We start from the raw sequence: 19,159 nt of genomic DNA, 5'->3' as shown, positions 1-19,159 counted from the left end.
TTTTACCTTACCGCGCCACACATTACACCTCACTGTACAGCCCAAACTAATGAAATAACAGACTTTATAATTTTCAATACAGGTTCGGTTACACCCACCAATGTGCCATCGCCAGATCTACGCTTAACGGCGAATCAGCAGGCACAACAGCAACAACAACAAGCGCAACAACAACAGCTAAATGACTATGATGGACCGAATCAGGCGCAGAAGCGACCTCGCATCTCTGGCGGCTGGCCGACATAGCCGGCGCGTGATTTGGGTATGCATCAAAGCTGCAACAACAACAACAATAATATTAATAGCAGCAATAACAATAGTGCATCAAGCACATCGCCAAATGCATTAAGGAATTACCAGCAACCACAACAGTCACAGCATAGTAGCAATACAAACAATCGTGGTGGAGGTGGGGACGGAAATGTTGATCGTAACCAAAATATTTTTCCACAGAATACTAATTCACCATTTTTAAGAAATACAAATAACAACAACCACAATACTATCAATAGCAACAGTCCATCACTTTTGAAGTCCTACCAAGACAGCAGCGCCAGCATGCTGAGTGGTAGTCAACATAACGGACGACATGGTAAACATGCGAGTTACTTACAACAGCAACAACAACAACGCTTATTATTACAACAACAACGAGAGCAATTAGAGCTGCGAAATAACTATTTAAATATCGTTGATTGTAGCTTCAGTTCACAAGCTAACTTATTTGGAGGCTCAACAAATAACAACGGAAATCAAGCCCCTCAACACATAAACCACTCATACAACCAAATAACGGCAGGTGGTAATGGTGGCTCCAATACGCTTACGCATCATAATATTGGTATGAGTGGTATGAGCCACGCCCACAATGCGGGCAATGCAATCATATCGAAATAAGTAGAATCCTGCTGATATTGGTATGCTACAACAACAAGAACAAAAATACAAAAACATCACAACACATAATAGATACAAATAGCAAAAGAAATCTTTACAAACCAATTATTACAACAGACCCAGTTTAAGTTTAAGATATGAATGAGTGCAATAAATTTGCAACGCATCGCAGGTCGGGAAAAAATGTGGATTAAGAATTCATTAATGTGTCATATCGTAAATCTAAGTCTAAGTTACTCTTAAAATGAGCTCAAAAAAGTTTAAAGAAAAAAAAAAAAAAAAAAAACACAAATAACAAAAAAAGATCATAGCAGTCTGTAAGTGAAAATAGGGTGCAGTGGAATAACACTTAATTTATATAAATAATTTAATTTTATTTAGCATTAATTATAGTACATATTTAATATGAAAATGATAAGATTAATATTATAATAATATTGTATGTAATTAAAATTGTTAGCAGAGCAAGCTATCAGCACACATTTGTCAGTATGTTGTTTGTTTTGTTATACATATGTATATCGCCATTTATACCTAAAGAAATTGAGTAAAAATAGATATGTAGTCGGGCGAGGAACTTACACCCTCAACCTAATATAAACACACTCCGTAAAATTTTTGTCAAAATTAACTCTTGCAAAAGCGTAAAATATTAACATGATTTCCGATTTTGATTTGACGTCGTGCATTTATGTATGTTAGCTTGGGTTGTTAAGAAGCTACTTCACCAGCGTGCCGTATATATAACGACAAAAGACGCTCGACATCGACAACACTCCCCAAAACCTTCGAGGGTGTCTATCGCTAAGACAATAGCAACGCAACAGAATTTTATTTCAATATCAAAAAAATTTAGATAGCTCAAAAATAGTAAAAATAAATCAACCATGATTATCAGTTTATCCGTTCAAAAATTATTTAGGCCTAATGTATTTTGTTTTTATAATAGAGTTAAAGGTATAAAATGTCTGATGTAGAATAACAATACAAAAGCTGTGCCAGCCAATAGTCATGAAGAAATTAGCCTAAAATGAAATAATTTTTACCATTCTTTTAAAGTTCCACTTAAGTCCGAGTTTTCAGTCCTTTAAACTACAGTTGAGGAATTATAGTATGTCAAAATAATTTATAGATCACTTCACTTTTTTCCCGACCTTGTTATAATCATATTTCTCTTTTAAATCTTTACATGCAAGTTCGTGAAGGGTATAAGCATAATCGGTGCAAGTTATAGTTAAAATTAAAAATGTTGATAAGTACTAAGACGTTAAGTTTTTTAAAGTGCTTTGATACTCATGGATTACAATTATTGTTTTTGGTATGGAGTTCTTCAGTTTACTTAAACTAAGTTTGACTTTAACACTTTGACTGTTTGCATACCATTTTAAAATCTTTCTGAAAACTGGGACTAAATAAAGAACGGCACCGTGATTTTAATTTTGTTTATGATTTTAAGAAATTAGTCACTGTGAACTTTAATTATTTTTTTCGGGATATTGTTATTGGTTTCAAAACTATATTTCAGGGAGCTGTTGATAAATGTGTCATAAACTACTTTTTATAGGAATGCTTGTTAATATATTTTAGAACATAAGATGTATAGGAAAATCGCTCCTTATAGTGAAAAGTGTGACCTCCGCAGTCCACAACCTAGAATCTACCGTCATGATGTAGTATATTATGAAAATCGTATAAAGAACTACACCCTGTAGGAGGTGTACAGTTGGCTCGTTTTATGTCCCACACCTACTGTACTACATGTGAGTACGTTAGATCAGCAGCACAATGCTTTACAAATAAATAAAATAAAAACCTATTTAAAAACAGAAAAAAAATAACAGCAATTCTATATTTAAAGATCATATTTTAGTTTCTGAACGTTTTAAGTTAAATGAAATAAAATGTTTGTTATTACCACAGAAATAATAAACTTTAAGCAAAAAAATGTGTGGCAAAGAAATGTCAAGCTTGAAGCGTTAAATTTAAGTTATAAATAATTAAGATTAATGTACAAATCCAAATACGTAATTGCATGCGAGTTAATCACAGACACATAAACACACGTACATAGAGCTCAGCTTTATTTTTAACAGTTGCATATGTTATAAAAATTGTTTCTTTTAATTTGTAATGTTATATAAGAAAACGATATCCAGAATCAGCGTTCCTGAGTCGAATTGTTCGCGCTTCAGGTACCAGCCTGAAAGCCTTAGCACTCGAGCGTACTGCATTGACCGACCCATTAATGGCCAAACCAATACTAAAAACGTTGTTTTGATTATTTTTTAATTGAATAATTGAAAGGGATGATAAGAGAGTAAAAAGGAAAAATTTAAATGTTTTCTGTGCCCTAAAAGGGTGCACCCAAATTGGTACAGTGGCCACAGATGAGTAATGCTTATTTAAAACCGGGTAAAATGCATATTTTAAAGATTTTTTTGCTGTCCAGCGGCTTCTATTTTGATATTTGCGGTACACTAGATTCACTGTGGGTAGTTTTAGTCGACAATGGCTTTAGGTCTCTGCCGCCTAAACATCTAAATGCTTCTCGAAATCATAACACATGCTAGATTGAGAGTTTGTGCCATGAAAACCCTCTTCTTCCTCAGTAGTAAAAATGATTTCTACCGGATCAAAAGCCAATTCAATTTTCAAACGGTCCTCACAGTCTATTACGATAGAATTTATGGATCTTTCAATCCTTGGATGTTGTTACTGGAGTCTAATTTCTGCATACCAGCTCTGTGTTTTAATTCGCTGGGCCATGTAGATGTCTGGAATTTTCCTCTTGTTCAAGCAAATTCTTAGTCGAAATTTCAAAAAAAAACAAAAAAAGAAACTCATGAAAGTATGCAGGGCAAGTGAACTTACATACACGCTTAAGCTTAAAGGAAAATATGAGATTTTACTTTTTAATGCAAACTACTAAGATCTATATTAAAGAGCATTTTTTTTAATAATTTAATTTTTGTTAATATAGAATTATTAATTATGGCAACAGGAATTGCTTGATTTTCAGAAATTCTACAAAATATAAATCTTTTTTTAAAGAATGATTAGCAACATAAACATACACACGTGGATATTTCCTTGAATAAATAATTTTGAAAATTAAAAAACAAGATATTAAAAAACGCATATTATGCAATTGGAACTTAGCCTATATTAAGTTTTCAGTCATAATTTTAATGATTAAATTTTAGTTATTTAATTAATTTCAAACTTTAAAATATATACAAACTCATTTAGTTTAAGAAAAATTACATAAAAACATACATACATACTTAGACAGACATAGAACATGCATTCGTATATAATTTCATTTTATTTAATATTTATTGTTCTGCTCTAAAAATTTAGTGTTTTATTAGTGTTAGTGAGTTTTCTACCCTAATTGTTTTTACTTGTAATTATATGGACACAATAAAATGGAAACATTTTACAAATTTTTGGTTGTTTTATTTTGATTTGTTAACATTGCAGTTTTTCAATTATGTACATTAGACACTGAAGATGCCACAACTCCGAAACCGGTTTGTCTCCAACCAAAATTTGACAGGGGATGGCGGAAAATTATTCCAATATGCGTCAATTTTGAGTAGTTTATTTTTCGAATAAAAATCCATTATGGCAACTCATTTATAAATTAGTAAAGTAAATAGCCCTCCCGCCGCCGTGGTGTGGTGGTCCGCCTACCACACCGAGGGTCCTGGTTTCAACTCCCTGGCAAAGTAACATCAAACATTTAGAAAACATTTCTTTCAATTAGATAGAAGTTTTTCTTATCGGGGTCGCCCCTCGGATGTGATTTGCCGAACACTCCGAGTGTATTTTTGCCAAGAAACGTTTATCAGTGAAAATTCGTCTGACTTGGAGATGCAGTTCGGAATCAGTAAGTCTTTCGTGCCAATTTTTAGGAAAAATAAAAAGAGAAGCTCGGCCTGAATCTCCTTGGAGGTAAATCGCGCCTCGTTTTTCTTTTTCAACAGCCCCGCCATTTCCAATACAACTCTCATTATTAACCGCACTATGCGACAAAATTATGATTGTTTTTGGAGAAATAAGCAAAACAGTTATTTCCACGTTTTTCGAAACTATACTTTTAAACATAGAGAGCGGGTTTCGAATTCCAAAATTGAACCTTTCGTATTTTGTTTTTACAAAAACGAAAAAAGTAAAATTGTGGGCGTGATTAAATCTCTGAAAAGCTTAAAAGATGAATATTTTTGTATATTTTATATTCGAAACACCGTGCGTGTGAACATCTGCGTTATCTTGTCTTCAGTCACGGACCTTGCCAAAAAAAATGATGCATCCTCTTCATATATACACCTTTTGCAAAGGGAGTCAGTTGGTATGCGCCATCGGCGAAGCATCGGTGCATGCATGGTGAAGCCCGCAAATATTCTCTCTGCAAATTTTTTGACTTAAACAGAGAACACCGTTGCTTTCCTAACTGAACTTGGCTATAACGACCCTGAGCACTCACAACCATCCCCGTTGGCTCACAGCAAGTTCGTTGCCCAAATAGTATATTCCTCAGGAGATAGCTCAGTAGTGGTCGTACGGAACTGTCCACCCTCGATTATATTCATTTCAGAAGCTTTCCTGGCCATCTCATTAGCAATCAATTTAATTCCGTTAAATTGCACAGGGGCAATCCAACATCTTTTGCGGCAAATTTGCCAAGTTACGGGACTTTCAAAATATACTTTTTGAAATAATTTATAAAATATGGATGCATTGAATGAATAAATAAATAATTCGAACATAATTTGGAGCCGAAAAGAGGTTGAACATTTTCAAGGAGAACTAGAACTAAACTTTTGGAGTTATATGCCAAAAAATAGAGCCAAATCTAATTAAAGTAATGCCTTATGGGCAATTTTATTTAATCTTATCGAGTATGAAAGCCGTTCCAGAAATTATTTGAGAAACCCTCAATCTCAAAGTTCAATTCAAAAGTACTATATCGACTGCTGAATGAGATATCAAGCCATCTCGGCTACGGTTTCTAAAACGCCTAATATCATATATCAGCAAATTTACCATATTTTTTAAGAACGCCCTATTTTTTTCAAGAAAGCTCTACCTGAGGATTTTTTTTTTCAAAAACGCCCTATCTAGACATGACTTGCGATTTATTTTAAATAACAGGCGAAAATTTTCACAAATAAAAAACACCGGAATACATGGAACACAACTATTACAGCAACTAAATTGAACGTCGAGAAGCTCGCGAGCAGCCGAGGTCTCGATTTCTTGGGTCTCGAAATTCTCGCTTGCTGAGACAAGGCGTTTTTGAACAGGCAGCCAAGATAGGGTGATGTTCCACTCAGACGCCGAAATCAGAATTTGCTTTAAGAACAACAACACGCCTCTTTAAATAGGGCGTTCTTGAACTGTTTACTGAGAAACATTTTGGAAACTGCTGCTGACTTTGTCGTGGAAATACTGTATTGGGTTTCATCCATAACATTTCTTCCCGTCTCGTGATTGATAAGTTGCCAGCTCTACACACAAACCTATTAAATGGATCAAAAGGCAACATTTATTGAACTTAATTTTTTTTAATTTTTCTCTTTTCAAGTTTTGCATTTTAATTTTTAAACAAAAAAAAGAAAAATACCTACGACAAAACACGCATACATGCATATGTATATAATTCAAATGAGATTGTTTTAAATGTCAATTCCTCCCCCTTGAGGCAACTTAAACTTAGTTTGTAAGCGTAAGACTATAAAAATGGAGGAGAAACTACCTAACTTGTTGTAACGTTAATAGTTGTTGTACACTGTTAAAAGTTGATAAAAACTGGTATAGAAAAAGAATTAAATTCTGTCCACGTGAATTTATAAAGTAATTAATTGCTTATATTAAAGCTGAAAGTGTTACCAAAAAATTAAAACAAAAAAATATTAAAATATATGCCAGAAGCACGTGAGGTGCATTAAATAGTAAATAGTCGATCTGTACGCCTAGATCTAAACAGCGCTCAGCTAAAAGAAAAGATGTGGCTCAAAAATAGCTAAAAACTGGTTGCCTTCCCATATGCGTATGAGACATTTTTCTAGGTGAAAAACGGTTATGAAGCAGTTATGTAGATCGGACCGTTTTCAGCTAAGAAGCCGATCCGAAATGGTTGAGGGTACTTTTCTATGATCTAGATTTGCGTTACGCACATAGGTCCATACTGTTCCGAGTTACATCTGATAAGCTAGCGTCCTTGAATCAACGTATATATTTTATTGAACTGAAAAATTAAAATAATTATTGGCATAAAGTAAGGACGGTAACTTAATGGAAGTTTCTCGTACGCATGGATATCAAACTATTAAGGAAGGTTATTCAAAACTGTTATATTCAAGGCTACCTCTGTCTGACTAGTGCAATAAATAAAACCCAAACTTACTGACTCATTTGCAGGTCAGAATGGAAGTAATTTTTGTTAGACACTATGTATGTGAACGGCGATATATTTAAGTAGGGCGTTTCGTTTGAAGGCAGATTTATATATACGCTTTGGTCCCGTTACTTTGCTTTGACGCTCTGAGGGCGTTATAATATAAGAATGCAATACTTTGCGTCTTTCTTTTCTCTGAAGCGACCAAACCGTTCATGCAAATCCGCCTTAGTTGATTACACAAAATTTTGATTAATCACTCATCTAGAAAAACAAATTATTTAACGAATCTTAATAAATTTTGCAGAACTTGAAACGTTGCCTTTTCCAATACCTTCCATTCGATAATCGCTTATCTAGATATGCTATAATAAAGTTCCTCTTTGTTTAACTTGTTGTTGAACCTTCGATTGAATTATTATTATTGAAAGCCATCACTAGGTTGTTGTCGTTTGAGTAATCAAAATTTTGAATAATCACTATTCATTATTCAACATAGGCGAATATTCAAATTAAGGCAGATCCCACATTTGTTCATGTAATTCAGAAGACCTACATATGTATAGTTATATTTGTAAATTGCCCAAAATGTTGTACAATAACATCGATGTTTTTTGATATTATTTGCAAAGCGAAATTTCCGATTTCCACTTTTCATTTTCGCTTATGTTGATGTGTTTGAAGCGAGAATTCAATGTCAGGAGCCAGTTGTAGGAAGCTGGTTAGGCTTCACTAATTAGGGTTTAAGGTATGTTGTTGCGTTTGCATGACCAGCCAACAAGAGCCAAAAAATTGTCTACAGGCGGCCAAATCACACAAAGCACGGGGGGAAAAATAAGAAAGCGAGTTGATTTAAAAAAGTAGTCTGCTCTGCTTGAGCGATAGAAACCGAAATTGTAGTGAAACTCTTAATTCGGCAGTATAGTTTTAAAAACAAAAACCATGAAAACTAAAAACTAAAAAAATTGCATATGACGATGGTTACTGGGACATGTTTCCGAATTTAACTTTTTCATCAACTAGCATTGTTAAGCTTCAGCTGTTAACCATTATGTAATTATTATTACTTTTTTTTGTTATTTTTCTCTAATATCTATAACGAAAAGAAAAATGTGTTAAGCATTATGAACCTGTCGCGCTAATCAACTGCAATGCCCTAAAAATTAATATTTTTTAATAAAAAAATTTGGTTTCTCTTTGTGAGAGTAGAGCTTTAAAAAAAAACAATAATATATTATGGATCTAGTGAGTACGCATTATCCCTAGTTCACATATTCCATTAATCCGATACACCATTAAAGAGATATTGTGATTTTTAAAGCTGCATTCGATCAAGGATCGTATGTTACGATTCGGCCCCAGTACTTTACATTCTTACAAGTGTTCAACCCGATCATCATCAGGAACACGAAAGCAGCAATTATTAGTAATTTTCATGCACTGATGAATATACTATATGAAACTTTCTGCTTCATTTTTTTATTCGATGGGTGGGTCTGTTCCAATATTAAGTCACACCCTGCATATAAAACAATAGCTAGATACTAATACCCTTGTTTATAAAAAACTATCAAGCTCATATAATTGGAAATTCGTTTGGAGATGTCATTTTAAAAAGGTTTACAAATCTTTAGTTTTTTTTATGAATAAGGGGGTAAAACTTCTATTTCAGAACTGAAATTACATTCCAAAAAAGAATCTGCTTTGGCTTCTGCATTGAAACCTCGCAGTGGTCGCGTTTGTAACACGCAACTGCTGACCTACTGTGTATTGACAGCTCAGCGTACTGATTGCTTTGTTTGACAGTTAACTGACATTTCGGTCAGCTGTTTATCAATGAAATTTTTTGTTTTAATATTCGTGTTGTGAATATAAACATATGTAAGACAACACTTTTCTCAAAATTTATTATAGTTATTTCATTTGACATTTGGCTAAAGGTTTCATTTCTTAAGCCGGAGTCATTGGTGCCGTATGTCGTATCGCTGTATCCGTATCCCTAACGTAATCAGCTGTTTATCGTTACGACGGTAAACCAAAACCCAATTGGTTGGCTACGATACGGTTACGACCTTAGCGGCACCAATAATCGATTGCATTGATTCTCATAAGGTTGGTCGAATCAGCTGTTATAAGGTTACCGATACGGTTACCGATAAAGCACCAATGTCTCCAGCTTTAAACACAATTCATCTCCCTCAAGATAGGTGCAACACGTGTTAAGCTTGATGAGTTCAGTTGCTTGTTAAAAACGCGACCTATGGTAGAATAATGTATTTCTCGTTTTATAATTTCCAAACTCCACTTTGTAGTTGCCTTAAGAACAGTGCCTCGTTTTTACAAAATAAAAACAAAACTTAGAAATATACATGTGTAAAGGATATTTGTATTTAAGTCTGTATTTAAAACATAACGAAGAAAAGCTGAAAATCTTATAAAATTAAAATCATAAATGCAAAAAAAAAATAATAAAAATATAGAGAAATATAAAATGGTACATCCATGAACTGTTACAAGTAAGAATGTGGAAAAGGAATCTATTGCAGGTGGTAACTGTGCTACTTATACAAAAATTAATTAAAAAATAAATAGTGAAAATGAAGGCTTTAAATCTTACAAATGCTAGACAAAAACACAACAAATTAAAATACGTTATTGCAATACATAATAATAATAATATTAATGATAGTACGGAAAGTAGAAAGTTATAACCAAATCAATTCAGATGAAAGAGAGCAAACATATAAAATCATTTTAAGAAATAAAATATAAAAAACACAAAAGTACACTCGATCTAAACCATAATACCTTAACAGATCAACGTCTGATACAAATAAATAAATAATAAATTATGCTCAGCTCAAAAATACATAGAAAAAATTTACACTGAATAAACAAAATGTTGTATCATACACAGACACAAAAAACTTGTTGTTAATTGTTAAATGTGCCCTAAAGTCTTACGTTGTCATACTTGGAGATAATAGGGGCTTTTTATTCGTAAAACACTTCTTAAAGTACATATTAAAAAAGCAGGCCTAATGTAATGTCCTTTGAAACGCAGTTGTGGCGTTTGCTAAATTTTTGTTACTTTCCCTTTTTTTAATTCTAATGCCCGCGTTTTCATTGCGAGTTTAAGCTGCAGTTAGTGAGAGAACGTTTAGAAAAAGTATCGATGCCGGTACTCATATAAAATACTCGGATCAAAGTATCGATGCTGGTACTCATACTCGGTCAAAGGTATACTCGATCCAAGTGAGTACTTCGGAATTTTTACCAAAAGTGAAGAAACTTTTTTTTTAAAAAAGATTATATATATGTCTTGAATTTAGTAAAAAAAAAGTAAGGAAGTTTAAGTTTGGACCAAACCGAACATTATATACCCATTTGTGTGCTCTTACATATATTTTAAGTATACATTTAAAGATAAACGTCACGAACATTAAATGATTTAAAAGATTTTTGATCGGCTTAAGGCATTCAAAAAAAATGTGTTTACAGTTAGAAAAAGGAAACACTCCGTGTGTCTTTCTCTCATGAAAAGCTTCCCAGTGAAAATTCATCTGCCTTGCAGATGCCCTGCGGAATCGGCATAAAATGTGTGGGCCTCGTCCCCTCAATTTGTATGGAAAATTAAAAATAGCACGACGCAAAGTAGAAGAGAAGCTCGGTATAAATCTCCTCGGAGGTAAATAGCCTCAAGTATTTTTTATGGCATTAAACGTTCTGTGAAGAGATTAACTAAATAGAAGGGGATCAGAACGATATTCCTATTTTTTAAACTTTTGAACTTTGCATTACCATATCTCTACTGGAAGTATTGTTACGCAACATATAGATATATATTGGAAATTTTGTTAATATTAAAACTGTAAGCCCCATTTTTTTAAAGCAGTCGTGGCCTTTATCTGCTTTTGATCGGATCTATATATATCTACCAAAAACCATATTTTCGCTAAATTGCAAGGCTCAACGGCTTTTGATTTACGCCTTGCAAAACTTTTAAATTTTCTTCTTAATGTGGGCGGCGCCACGACCATTTTACAAAATTGTAATAAATTTGCATTGTACATTGTAACTTTTTTTTAACCATTCGTAAGGGTTCACCACTTCATCAGTATTTGTTAAACCATTTTTGAAAGTGGGCATGGACATATCTTGATTTCGACCATTTTCAATACCATCCCCCAAAATTTCACAGTAGAACGAGAAAGCTTATTCATGACAAGTTAAAATGTATTTTATGGAGTTACCAGCTTTTCATAACTTTTTTGGACTAAGTGATTCTGGACATAAACACATACTTTTCTTTAACCACCATACGCAGAAATCGTGTCTCATTCCACCACAAAAGTCGGTATAAGTCCAATGGGAGCTTTTACCGCATCGACGACGATCTTAGTTTCCTTATTAATGTTAGTTTTTTAATAAGCTGATGCGGTCTGATGTGCGCTAGTGCAAGAAAAAAAGATACACATTTGCTCCACTTAACTCCCTACGTTTCGCCAATCTCCTTGGCATCCTCAGGGGCAGGATCTTTATTTTAGTTTCCGTTCAAGTTTTTGTGTTAATGGACTGAACTTTGTTGATCTTAGCTGCGGTTAAAGTTAAGCGCAATTTAGCCTTCCTACTTTGGACGTGTATATAAAATTTATTATCGCATCTCATTGAAAGGTTTCAAACCATTGGAATTAAACTCTAGTTAACTTATCTTATTAACGTTATATTTTCTGAAAAAATATAAATAAAATATTTTGCGGAAGAAGCTCACAAACTCACTTGAGAGCTGAGGAGAACCAAGAGGCCGACATTATTTTTAGAAAAGAAAACGCCCTTAAACCCGCACTGAAAAACTGTGCCTAACCAATCAGAAAAAATGTTAGTCAGCATCAAAGTAACGAATAAAAGGGGCCTAACCACTAAAGGGAAGCAAAAATAAAAAATTTTTACGATGTTATATGTAAAATACACTCCGAAAAACTTTAAGGAACTCTGTCAATAAAAGTTAAAATAAAAGAAATTAATAAAAATTTGCACAAATAGTTCAAATGCATGTGTCACGAAGAAACCTCCACTTGGCTGTTGAAAATGTTAAATCGTTAAATAAAATATGAAAAAATGTATAAGAACAAAAACCAATTTGAAAGTACTGATCTAATTCAAAAAATTGGAATTAAACCAGAAAAGATAAGGTTAAATTTTAGTGGGATCCTTTTTTAAAATCCCTTCCTTTAAAAAAATCTTTAAAACATGAAACAACTGTCTCAGTCTTTTGTTTTGTAGTTTTTTAGCTGGTAAAAAATTCTTAATTTAACGGAATCTTTTTAGGTATTAGCATTTCAATATTTGAATTTGAAAACATTTTTTAGGGACCAATTGAATTAGAAATATTTTGTTATTTTAACAAAATTGATTTCCATATTAAAAAGTATTGAAGTATTCAATCGTATCAAAATGTTATAAATGAATATAATGAAAACAAAAAAACACGGAATGGAAACATAGTTTAGCAAATAAAAAAAATAAAAACAACAACACACTGCTCATTTAACTAAGCTAAAACAATAAAAAATCTGACACGCAAACACACCCATATGTAAACAAATATACTTATAATGATTTGTACATACATTTTAAGTGGATATTTTAAGCGAATGAACTGTGTAATTTTATGGGTATATTAAACTAAATAAATAAATAGCACTTGTATGTTTTTTAAATTGATATAAAGCTGTCTATAGCTATAAATTAATAAAATATATTAAGAACGTTTACCAATATAAACTAATTATACATAATAAAAATATATATTTAGTAAATTTTAACGTTAATTTTAAATGTAAATGATTTGTGAAAGATTAATGCAGCCTAATAAATATTTGTAAAGTATAAAATAGATGTTGCTAAGCAAATAAAAAACATGCACGCACACCCCCAGCGGGTTAGGGGGGCTAGAATATACCCGCGGTAGGTATGCCTGTCGTAAGAGGTGACTAAAATACCAATTGTATTCAAGGGGTTGTGTAGCGCACCCTATCAAGGGGTCGCCAGCGCAATATATAGCTTATCCAACCCAATTATTAACCTCACCTGTCCGTGGCGAATCCTATTTCATTAACAACCGAGGCTCTGTCGACCTAGGGGCGGGATGGCCTAGAAAGTCCGATTTGGTCATAACAAATCGTTCCCGAGGTGGTTGTTGTTGTTGTTGTTGTAGCGAAGGCCTTGGGGTGCGGGGAAGGACCGTCAACATCGATAACACTCGGAGTGTCCTTATCGCTATAACAACAACAACAACAACAACAACATGTACACACAAAATATGAAAAAAAAAAATGATTATTTAAGAAAAATCCTTGTACACAAAAATAAGTTAATTGAATGTTTTAAACAAAGGAGAACCAGAAAAGCACTGTATACAAATAAAATGAAGATATGCATATTTAAACAGTAAAACATTTTCGTTTTTGTTTTTTTTTTTGCAAGTACGAAACGCAGTATTTAACTAAAAAAAATCTTTTTACAGTTTTGTTACTATATAAAAATAATTTATTATCAAATATTACACTTTGTTTGAAGATTGTTACGATTTCAGTTCTTGGCCTAAATAAAGCTAAGGCAACAAATCATTTTATCATCAAAACAACTACTTACATTTACATATCTACGTAATCGGAGTCGTTATATATTTTTCTAATATTTTTTTTTAGTGAAATCGGCCAAAACGGTAGAAATGTAAGAAACCTAAAATTTTCCAGTTTACATGCCATTGTATGCTGGGCCACCGCCACCCTCTGGCACCACCCAGTTTATATTTTGTTTAGGATCCTTAATATCACAGGTTTTACAGTGAATACAGTTTTGTGCATTTATCTGTAGTTTCATGTTTCCGCCCTCATCGTTGGGCACATATTCGTAAACGCCAGCTGGACAGTATCGTTGCTCAGGCCCCTCGTATATCGCCAAATTGTGATCGACAGGAATATGATCATCTTTGAGCGTCAAATGCGCTGGCTGATCGCCTTCATGGTTCGTTCCTGTCAGCGCTACTGATGAAAGCAAATCGAACGAGATTTTGCCATCTGGTTTTGGATAAACAATTTGTTGACATTGGCTGGCAGGTTTCAGCGATTGATGATCAGGTCCACCATGCTTTAGTGTCCAAGGTTCGCGGCCACGCATAATAATCGAGAAGCCACTTAAAACAAGACCACCGTATAAGCCAAGTGGGTTATGGAAGCACGGACGCACATTACGCACTTGATGCAAATCCTTCCAAATAAACGAATTGTGTATTCTGAATAAGAGAAGAAAAAACAATTAATGAACTTAAAATCTGCTATATACCGATGAAAAAAATTTGACAATACTTCTCAGGATAGGATTTTGGTTCAATGCCAACTGTTGTCTGTGATGCATCTGAAATCGCCTCAAGTACACTTTCTGCCGCCAGCATGCCTAAAAACTCACACATTTTCATTAAAAATACGCATAAAAATGTATTCAAAAAACTTTACAACTAACCACTCTTCATGGCGTAATGTGATCCCTTTATACGTGGCACATTAAGGAAACCGGCACTACAACCAACTAAGCAACCGCCTGGAAAGGTCAATTTGCTTGGCAAACTTTGTATACCACCCTCGTTAATGGCACGGGCACCATAAGCAATGCGTGTTGCACCCTCGAAGATGGATCGCACTTTAGGATGCGTCTTAAAACGCTGAAACTCTTGAAACGGACTGATCCAGGGATTCTTATAATCCAAACCGACCACGAAACCAACAGCTATGGTAGGTGTGGGCTCGTTTAAGTGGTACAAAAAAGAGCCGCCATATGTTTGAAAGTCTAAAGGCCAGCCAATTGTGTGTTCCACCAAACCAGGTCTGTAAACCAAAGTGTAATTGTATTATATGCACATATTTTATAAATAAAAGTCATTAATTTCTCACTTACACATGCTTCTCTGGCGCTATCTCCCATATTTCTTTTAAACCAATACCATAAGTTTGAGGCTGACTACCTTCATTCAATTTGAATTGCTGCATTATTTGTTTACTTAAATGACCTCTACAGCCTTCGGCAAATATTGTAGTTTTCGCATGTAACTCCATGCCACGTGCAAATGTGTCTTTCGGCGAGCCATCCTTAGCAATGCCAACATCATTTGTGGCAATACCTTTAACACTGCCATCGGGATGGAAAAGAACTTCTGATGCTGCACAACCAGGATAAATTTCAACACCCAATGCTTCAGCTTGCTCACCCAACCATTTCACTAAATGTCCAAGGCGTACAACATAATTACCGTGATTGTCCATGGGCCATCCTTTGAATATGGGTATAGTAATGCGACTAGAGGAGGTTAAATATGCAAAACGGTCTGTAGTGACGGGAGTGTTTAGCGGTGCCCCCAACTCTTTCCAATCAGGAAAAAGCTCATTCAGCGAAATTGGATCTACTACCGCACCTGAGAGTATATGACCACCAACTTCAGCTGATTTCTCAACAACACAAACACGCAATTCCTGGTAAGAAATAAAGAAATTTAATGAACAAATTAAACGGTTTGATCAAAGTAAAGCTTGCACCTTTTGCTGTTCGGCAGCCAATTGTTTGGCCCGTATAGCGGCTGATAAGCCCGCAGGACCACCACCCACTATAACAATGTCCACTTCATCCACAAAGCGCTCCATATCAACATCTGGAAAAAAAGCAAATTCTTAGAAGAATTTTATAAAAAACAATAAAGCATATTGCATTTACCTTTCCATCGTTCATCTTTATCACGCGGATGTATTGTGTAATGAGTAGTGATTTTTGGATATTTAGCAACCTCGGAAACGCTTCGCGCAAACAATGGCCGAAAAAGTCGGTTGGCTGAGAAAGTTTAAATGTTTAAATCGTAATATATAAAGGATTCATATACAACAACCTGTGGACTGCCTAAAAATATGTGATAGCTTGTGGTGCACTTATTGACGGATTTGGTATATACGCATAAACACATGCAAATGTGAATAAAAGGTGTGATATATCAAAATTGAACAGCTGGCTGAAGTTAGTTGTTTATTTTTTACTCAAGTTTACAATGGGCTATCTGCAATTAACTTCAAAACATCCCCTCCTCCCTGGCTAGGAAGATTCCATCTCTATTAGAGATGCCACGAATAGTGAATTGGCCGAATACCGAATACCGAATATTCGGCAACGCTGTCGGCCGAAGCGCCGAATATTCGGCACGAAATACATGCTTGTCGGGGCGAGTTAGTTATGATGAATCTTAGTTGTGATGAATCTAGTAGTACCGATGACGATTCTTCTCCAGTTCATAAGAAAATAAACTTGAATGAAAATGATAGGACTACTGAAATACACGACAGTTTCTGGAACTGCTTTGAGGAAGTCGCTACAGATAATATGCGAAATGATAATGATGAGGAGGACGTGGAGAAGAATGCTGTCGCAAACGAGTTGGATTTTTATTCGCCTAGATCGCAAGGCCGATCCTTACAAGTGGTGGTTAGTAAACGAAAAACAATACCCAAACCTTTCGAAATTTGCTAAAGTTTATCTTTCTTCTCCTGGAAGTAGCGTGTATAGTGAGAGGTTATTTTCTGAGGCTGGTAACATTTGCGATGAAAAGCGTAATCGTTTGCTACCCAAAAATGCTGAAAAGCTTGTTTCTATCCATCATAACTTACAACTGATGAATTTTTTTTTGGAAATAAATACATAATTTTGAGTAATATAACGTGTCTTTTTTACATGATTTGATAGCAAAAAAGTGGCCGAATAGGCCGAATACCGAATAGTTGCCGAATATTCGTAACAACTCTAATCTCTATAATATCTATGGTCAGATTCTTCACATGGCAATTTGTGTAGTCTGAAGGATGTTCTGGAGATCTTCAGGGGAAAAAAAGAACTAACATATTTTCTACATTTTCATCAATTGTCAAGAGTGCATACGATTCCACAATCAAAGACCTTTGGTACTGACTGACAAATGAAGTGTGTTAAGCGCGGTACCCAGAACCCTTGCAATCCAAACATGGAGGTTTTTTATTTATTTATTTTCCTTCAAAAATTTCGTTAGAGATGCGTCTTGAATGCTTCAATTGAAATTAAGATTACAGGACGCATCTCGAAAGAAATTTCGTAAAGAAAATAAATAACTCATTCAAGGTTCGATTCGAGCTCAAGGCCAGAACAATAATTTTTTTCTAATGATAATTATTGTTATTTTTTTTTTTAATTTTTCTAAATTTGAAAAATTTTATTTTGTTTTTGGAATAGTAAGTCGAAAATTTTTCAGACAACCTGCCATAGCTGCGCAGATAGATCCATTTCGAAGGGTGCTATTAAACCTTCATCATCAGTACGCTTTAGGCACGCTGCGCTAACCATTTAGCTATTTATCATTGAAAATAAATAACACAAAAGGAGAATACATATTTCCAAGTGCAAAAAAAACCCTTAAGTTTGGTTTGCAGAGGAAAATAAATGAATTTCTTGAGCGTTTTCTATCTGGATACCACGCTTTAAAATATACCGATTAGCACACAGCTTAACCAAGTTTCGGTAATTATATACGACAGCATGACACTGCTAATACGCGTCCAAAAATATCGAGAGAGGTGTCAAAAGACGCGTATTGACCTCGACAACAATAATCCGGAGAAGGAAAATAAAAATTTTGGGTCTGTCAAGAGATATTTGCAAAAGAAATTGAAAATTTTCATGTGGTTGTTGCAATTTTGATGATTTTGTTGTACCGAAAAACAAAAAAAAATGTGAGCATAAGTGTTTTGCGCGGATATAGTTTTGGTCTTCAAACCGGTGTTGGACCCACCCAGGGTAATTTGTTATAACCCAATGCAGAAAGGATTATTGTTGTAGAGGTCAGTAAGCGTCTTTTGATACCTCTCTCGATATTTTTGGACGCGTATTAGCAGCGTCATGCTGTCGTATTAGAATTACCCAAGTTTCCAAAATGTCATTACAATTATTCGTCATGGTGGTGACTTGGAAAATATTTTTCCTTCAGGGCATTTACCTACCCTACTCATCTGTGTATATGCAAATCTGTTATCAATAAATAACTTTCAAAATGATTTTTTTCTACGTTCAGTCGGTCGTTTGTTGATTTAATTATATAAGAACAACATAATGGCACATACATATGTACATACATTCGTACATACCTTCAATATTTTTAGTTCCAACGCAACTTACCTGTAGCCAGCTTTAAAAGTGTAGCCATTTTGATTTGCTCTAATTACTTTATTTTGTAAATCCTTCTGATGTAAAAAAATTACGTTGGGACTCGTAAAATGCAGCAGATTTATTTAAATTACACAAACAATTGAAGCAACGCAGTGAAAACAATGTGGTGTGGTGGCGTTTGGACTTTTGGACCCACCCAACCAAAGACAATAACAAAAACACCTCACTGTCACATTAACTTATTTCTTCAGATTTTAGGAGAATTTGCTATTTTACAGAAAATCAAACTACTAGTGAAACATTTACTTGTGTTTTGAAATTTTTTTATAAATGTTTAACTAAAAGAAAACACTTTTTAATTGCACACAAAAATGTAAGCAGCAAATTAGTGGAGCATTAAATAATAATGAGAGATTAATTGAACGTTCTCTCTTAAATTCATGAGTATACTGCGTTGCCAGAATTTTCGAACGGCCCGCATTGCCAACCACATGAAAGGTGTATGACATTACGAACTTTAAATCATTGTGAATGATGACAAAGTGTGATCTCTTCTGCATATACGTCAAAATTCCAAAGAGATTGGATCACCTGATTCGTATTTGACTATCGCTGTCTCATTCTGTATCT

General features: G+C 34.3%; 2 protein-coding genes across 4 annotated transcripts in view; one reads left to right on the top strand and one right to left on the bottom strand.

Annotated features, from left to right (window-relative positions):
- Positions 1 to 14,175, top strand: part of Mef2 (myocyte enhancer factor 2) — a 253,687-nt gene extending 239,512 nt beyond the window's left edge. For 2 of the 3 annotated variants that reach the window (XM_067776891.1, XM_067776889.1), the window contains exon 13: positions 62 to 14,175. In XM_067776891.1, coding sequence (XP_067632992.1) covers positions 62 to 246 — 185 coding nt within the window. In that variant the 3' untranslated portion in view covers positions 247 to 14,175. The remainder of the gene's footprint in view (positions 1 to 61) is intronic. The other variant, XM_067776888.1, reaches the window with a different exon arrangement.
- Positions 13,818 to 18,942, bottom strand: Etf-QO (electron transfer flavoprotein-ubiquinone oxidoreductase). Its single transcript, XM_067776887.1, has 7 exons — positions 18,539 to 18,942; positions 16,067 to 16,180; positions 15,892 to 16,004; positions 15,257 to 15,828; positions 14,825 to 15,186; positions 14,671 to 14,758; positions 13,818 to 14,597 (listed from the first exon to the last, which is right to left on the bottom strand). Exons 1-7 carry the CDS (start codon positions 18,564 to 18,566, stop codon positions 14,060 to 14,062), a joined length of 1,815 nt encoding a protein of 604 aa, XP_067632988.1. The 5' UTR covers positions 18,567 to 18,942; the 3' UTR covers positions 13,818 to 14,059.
- Between the last annotated feature and the right edge of the window lie 217 nt (positions 18,943 to 19,159).

Source organism: Eurosta solidaginis, chromosome 3, assembly GCF_040869045.1.
Source record: "Eurosta solidaginis isolate ZX-2024a chromosome 3, ASM4086904v1, whole genome shotgun sequence".
Lineage (NCBI taxonomy): Eukaryota > Metazoa > Arthropoda > Insecta > Diptera > Tephritidae > Eurosta > Eurosta solidaginis.
This window is presented reverse-complemented; position numbering and strand designations above follow the sequence as displayed.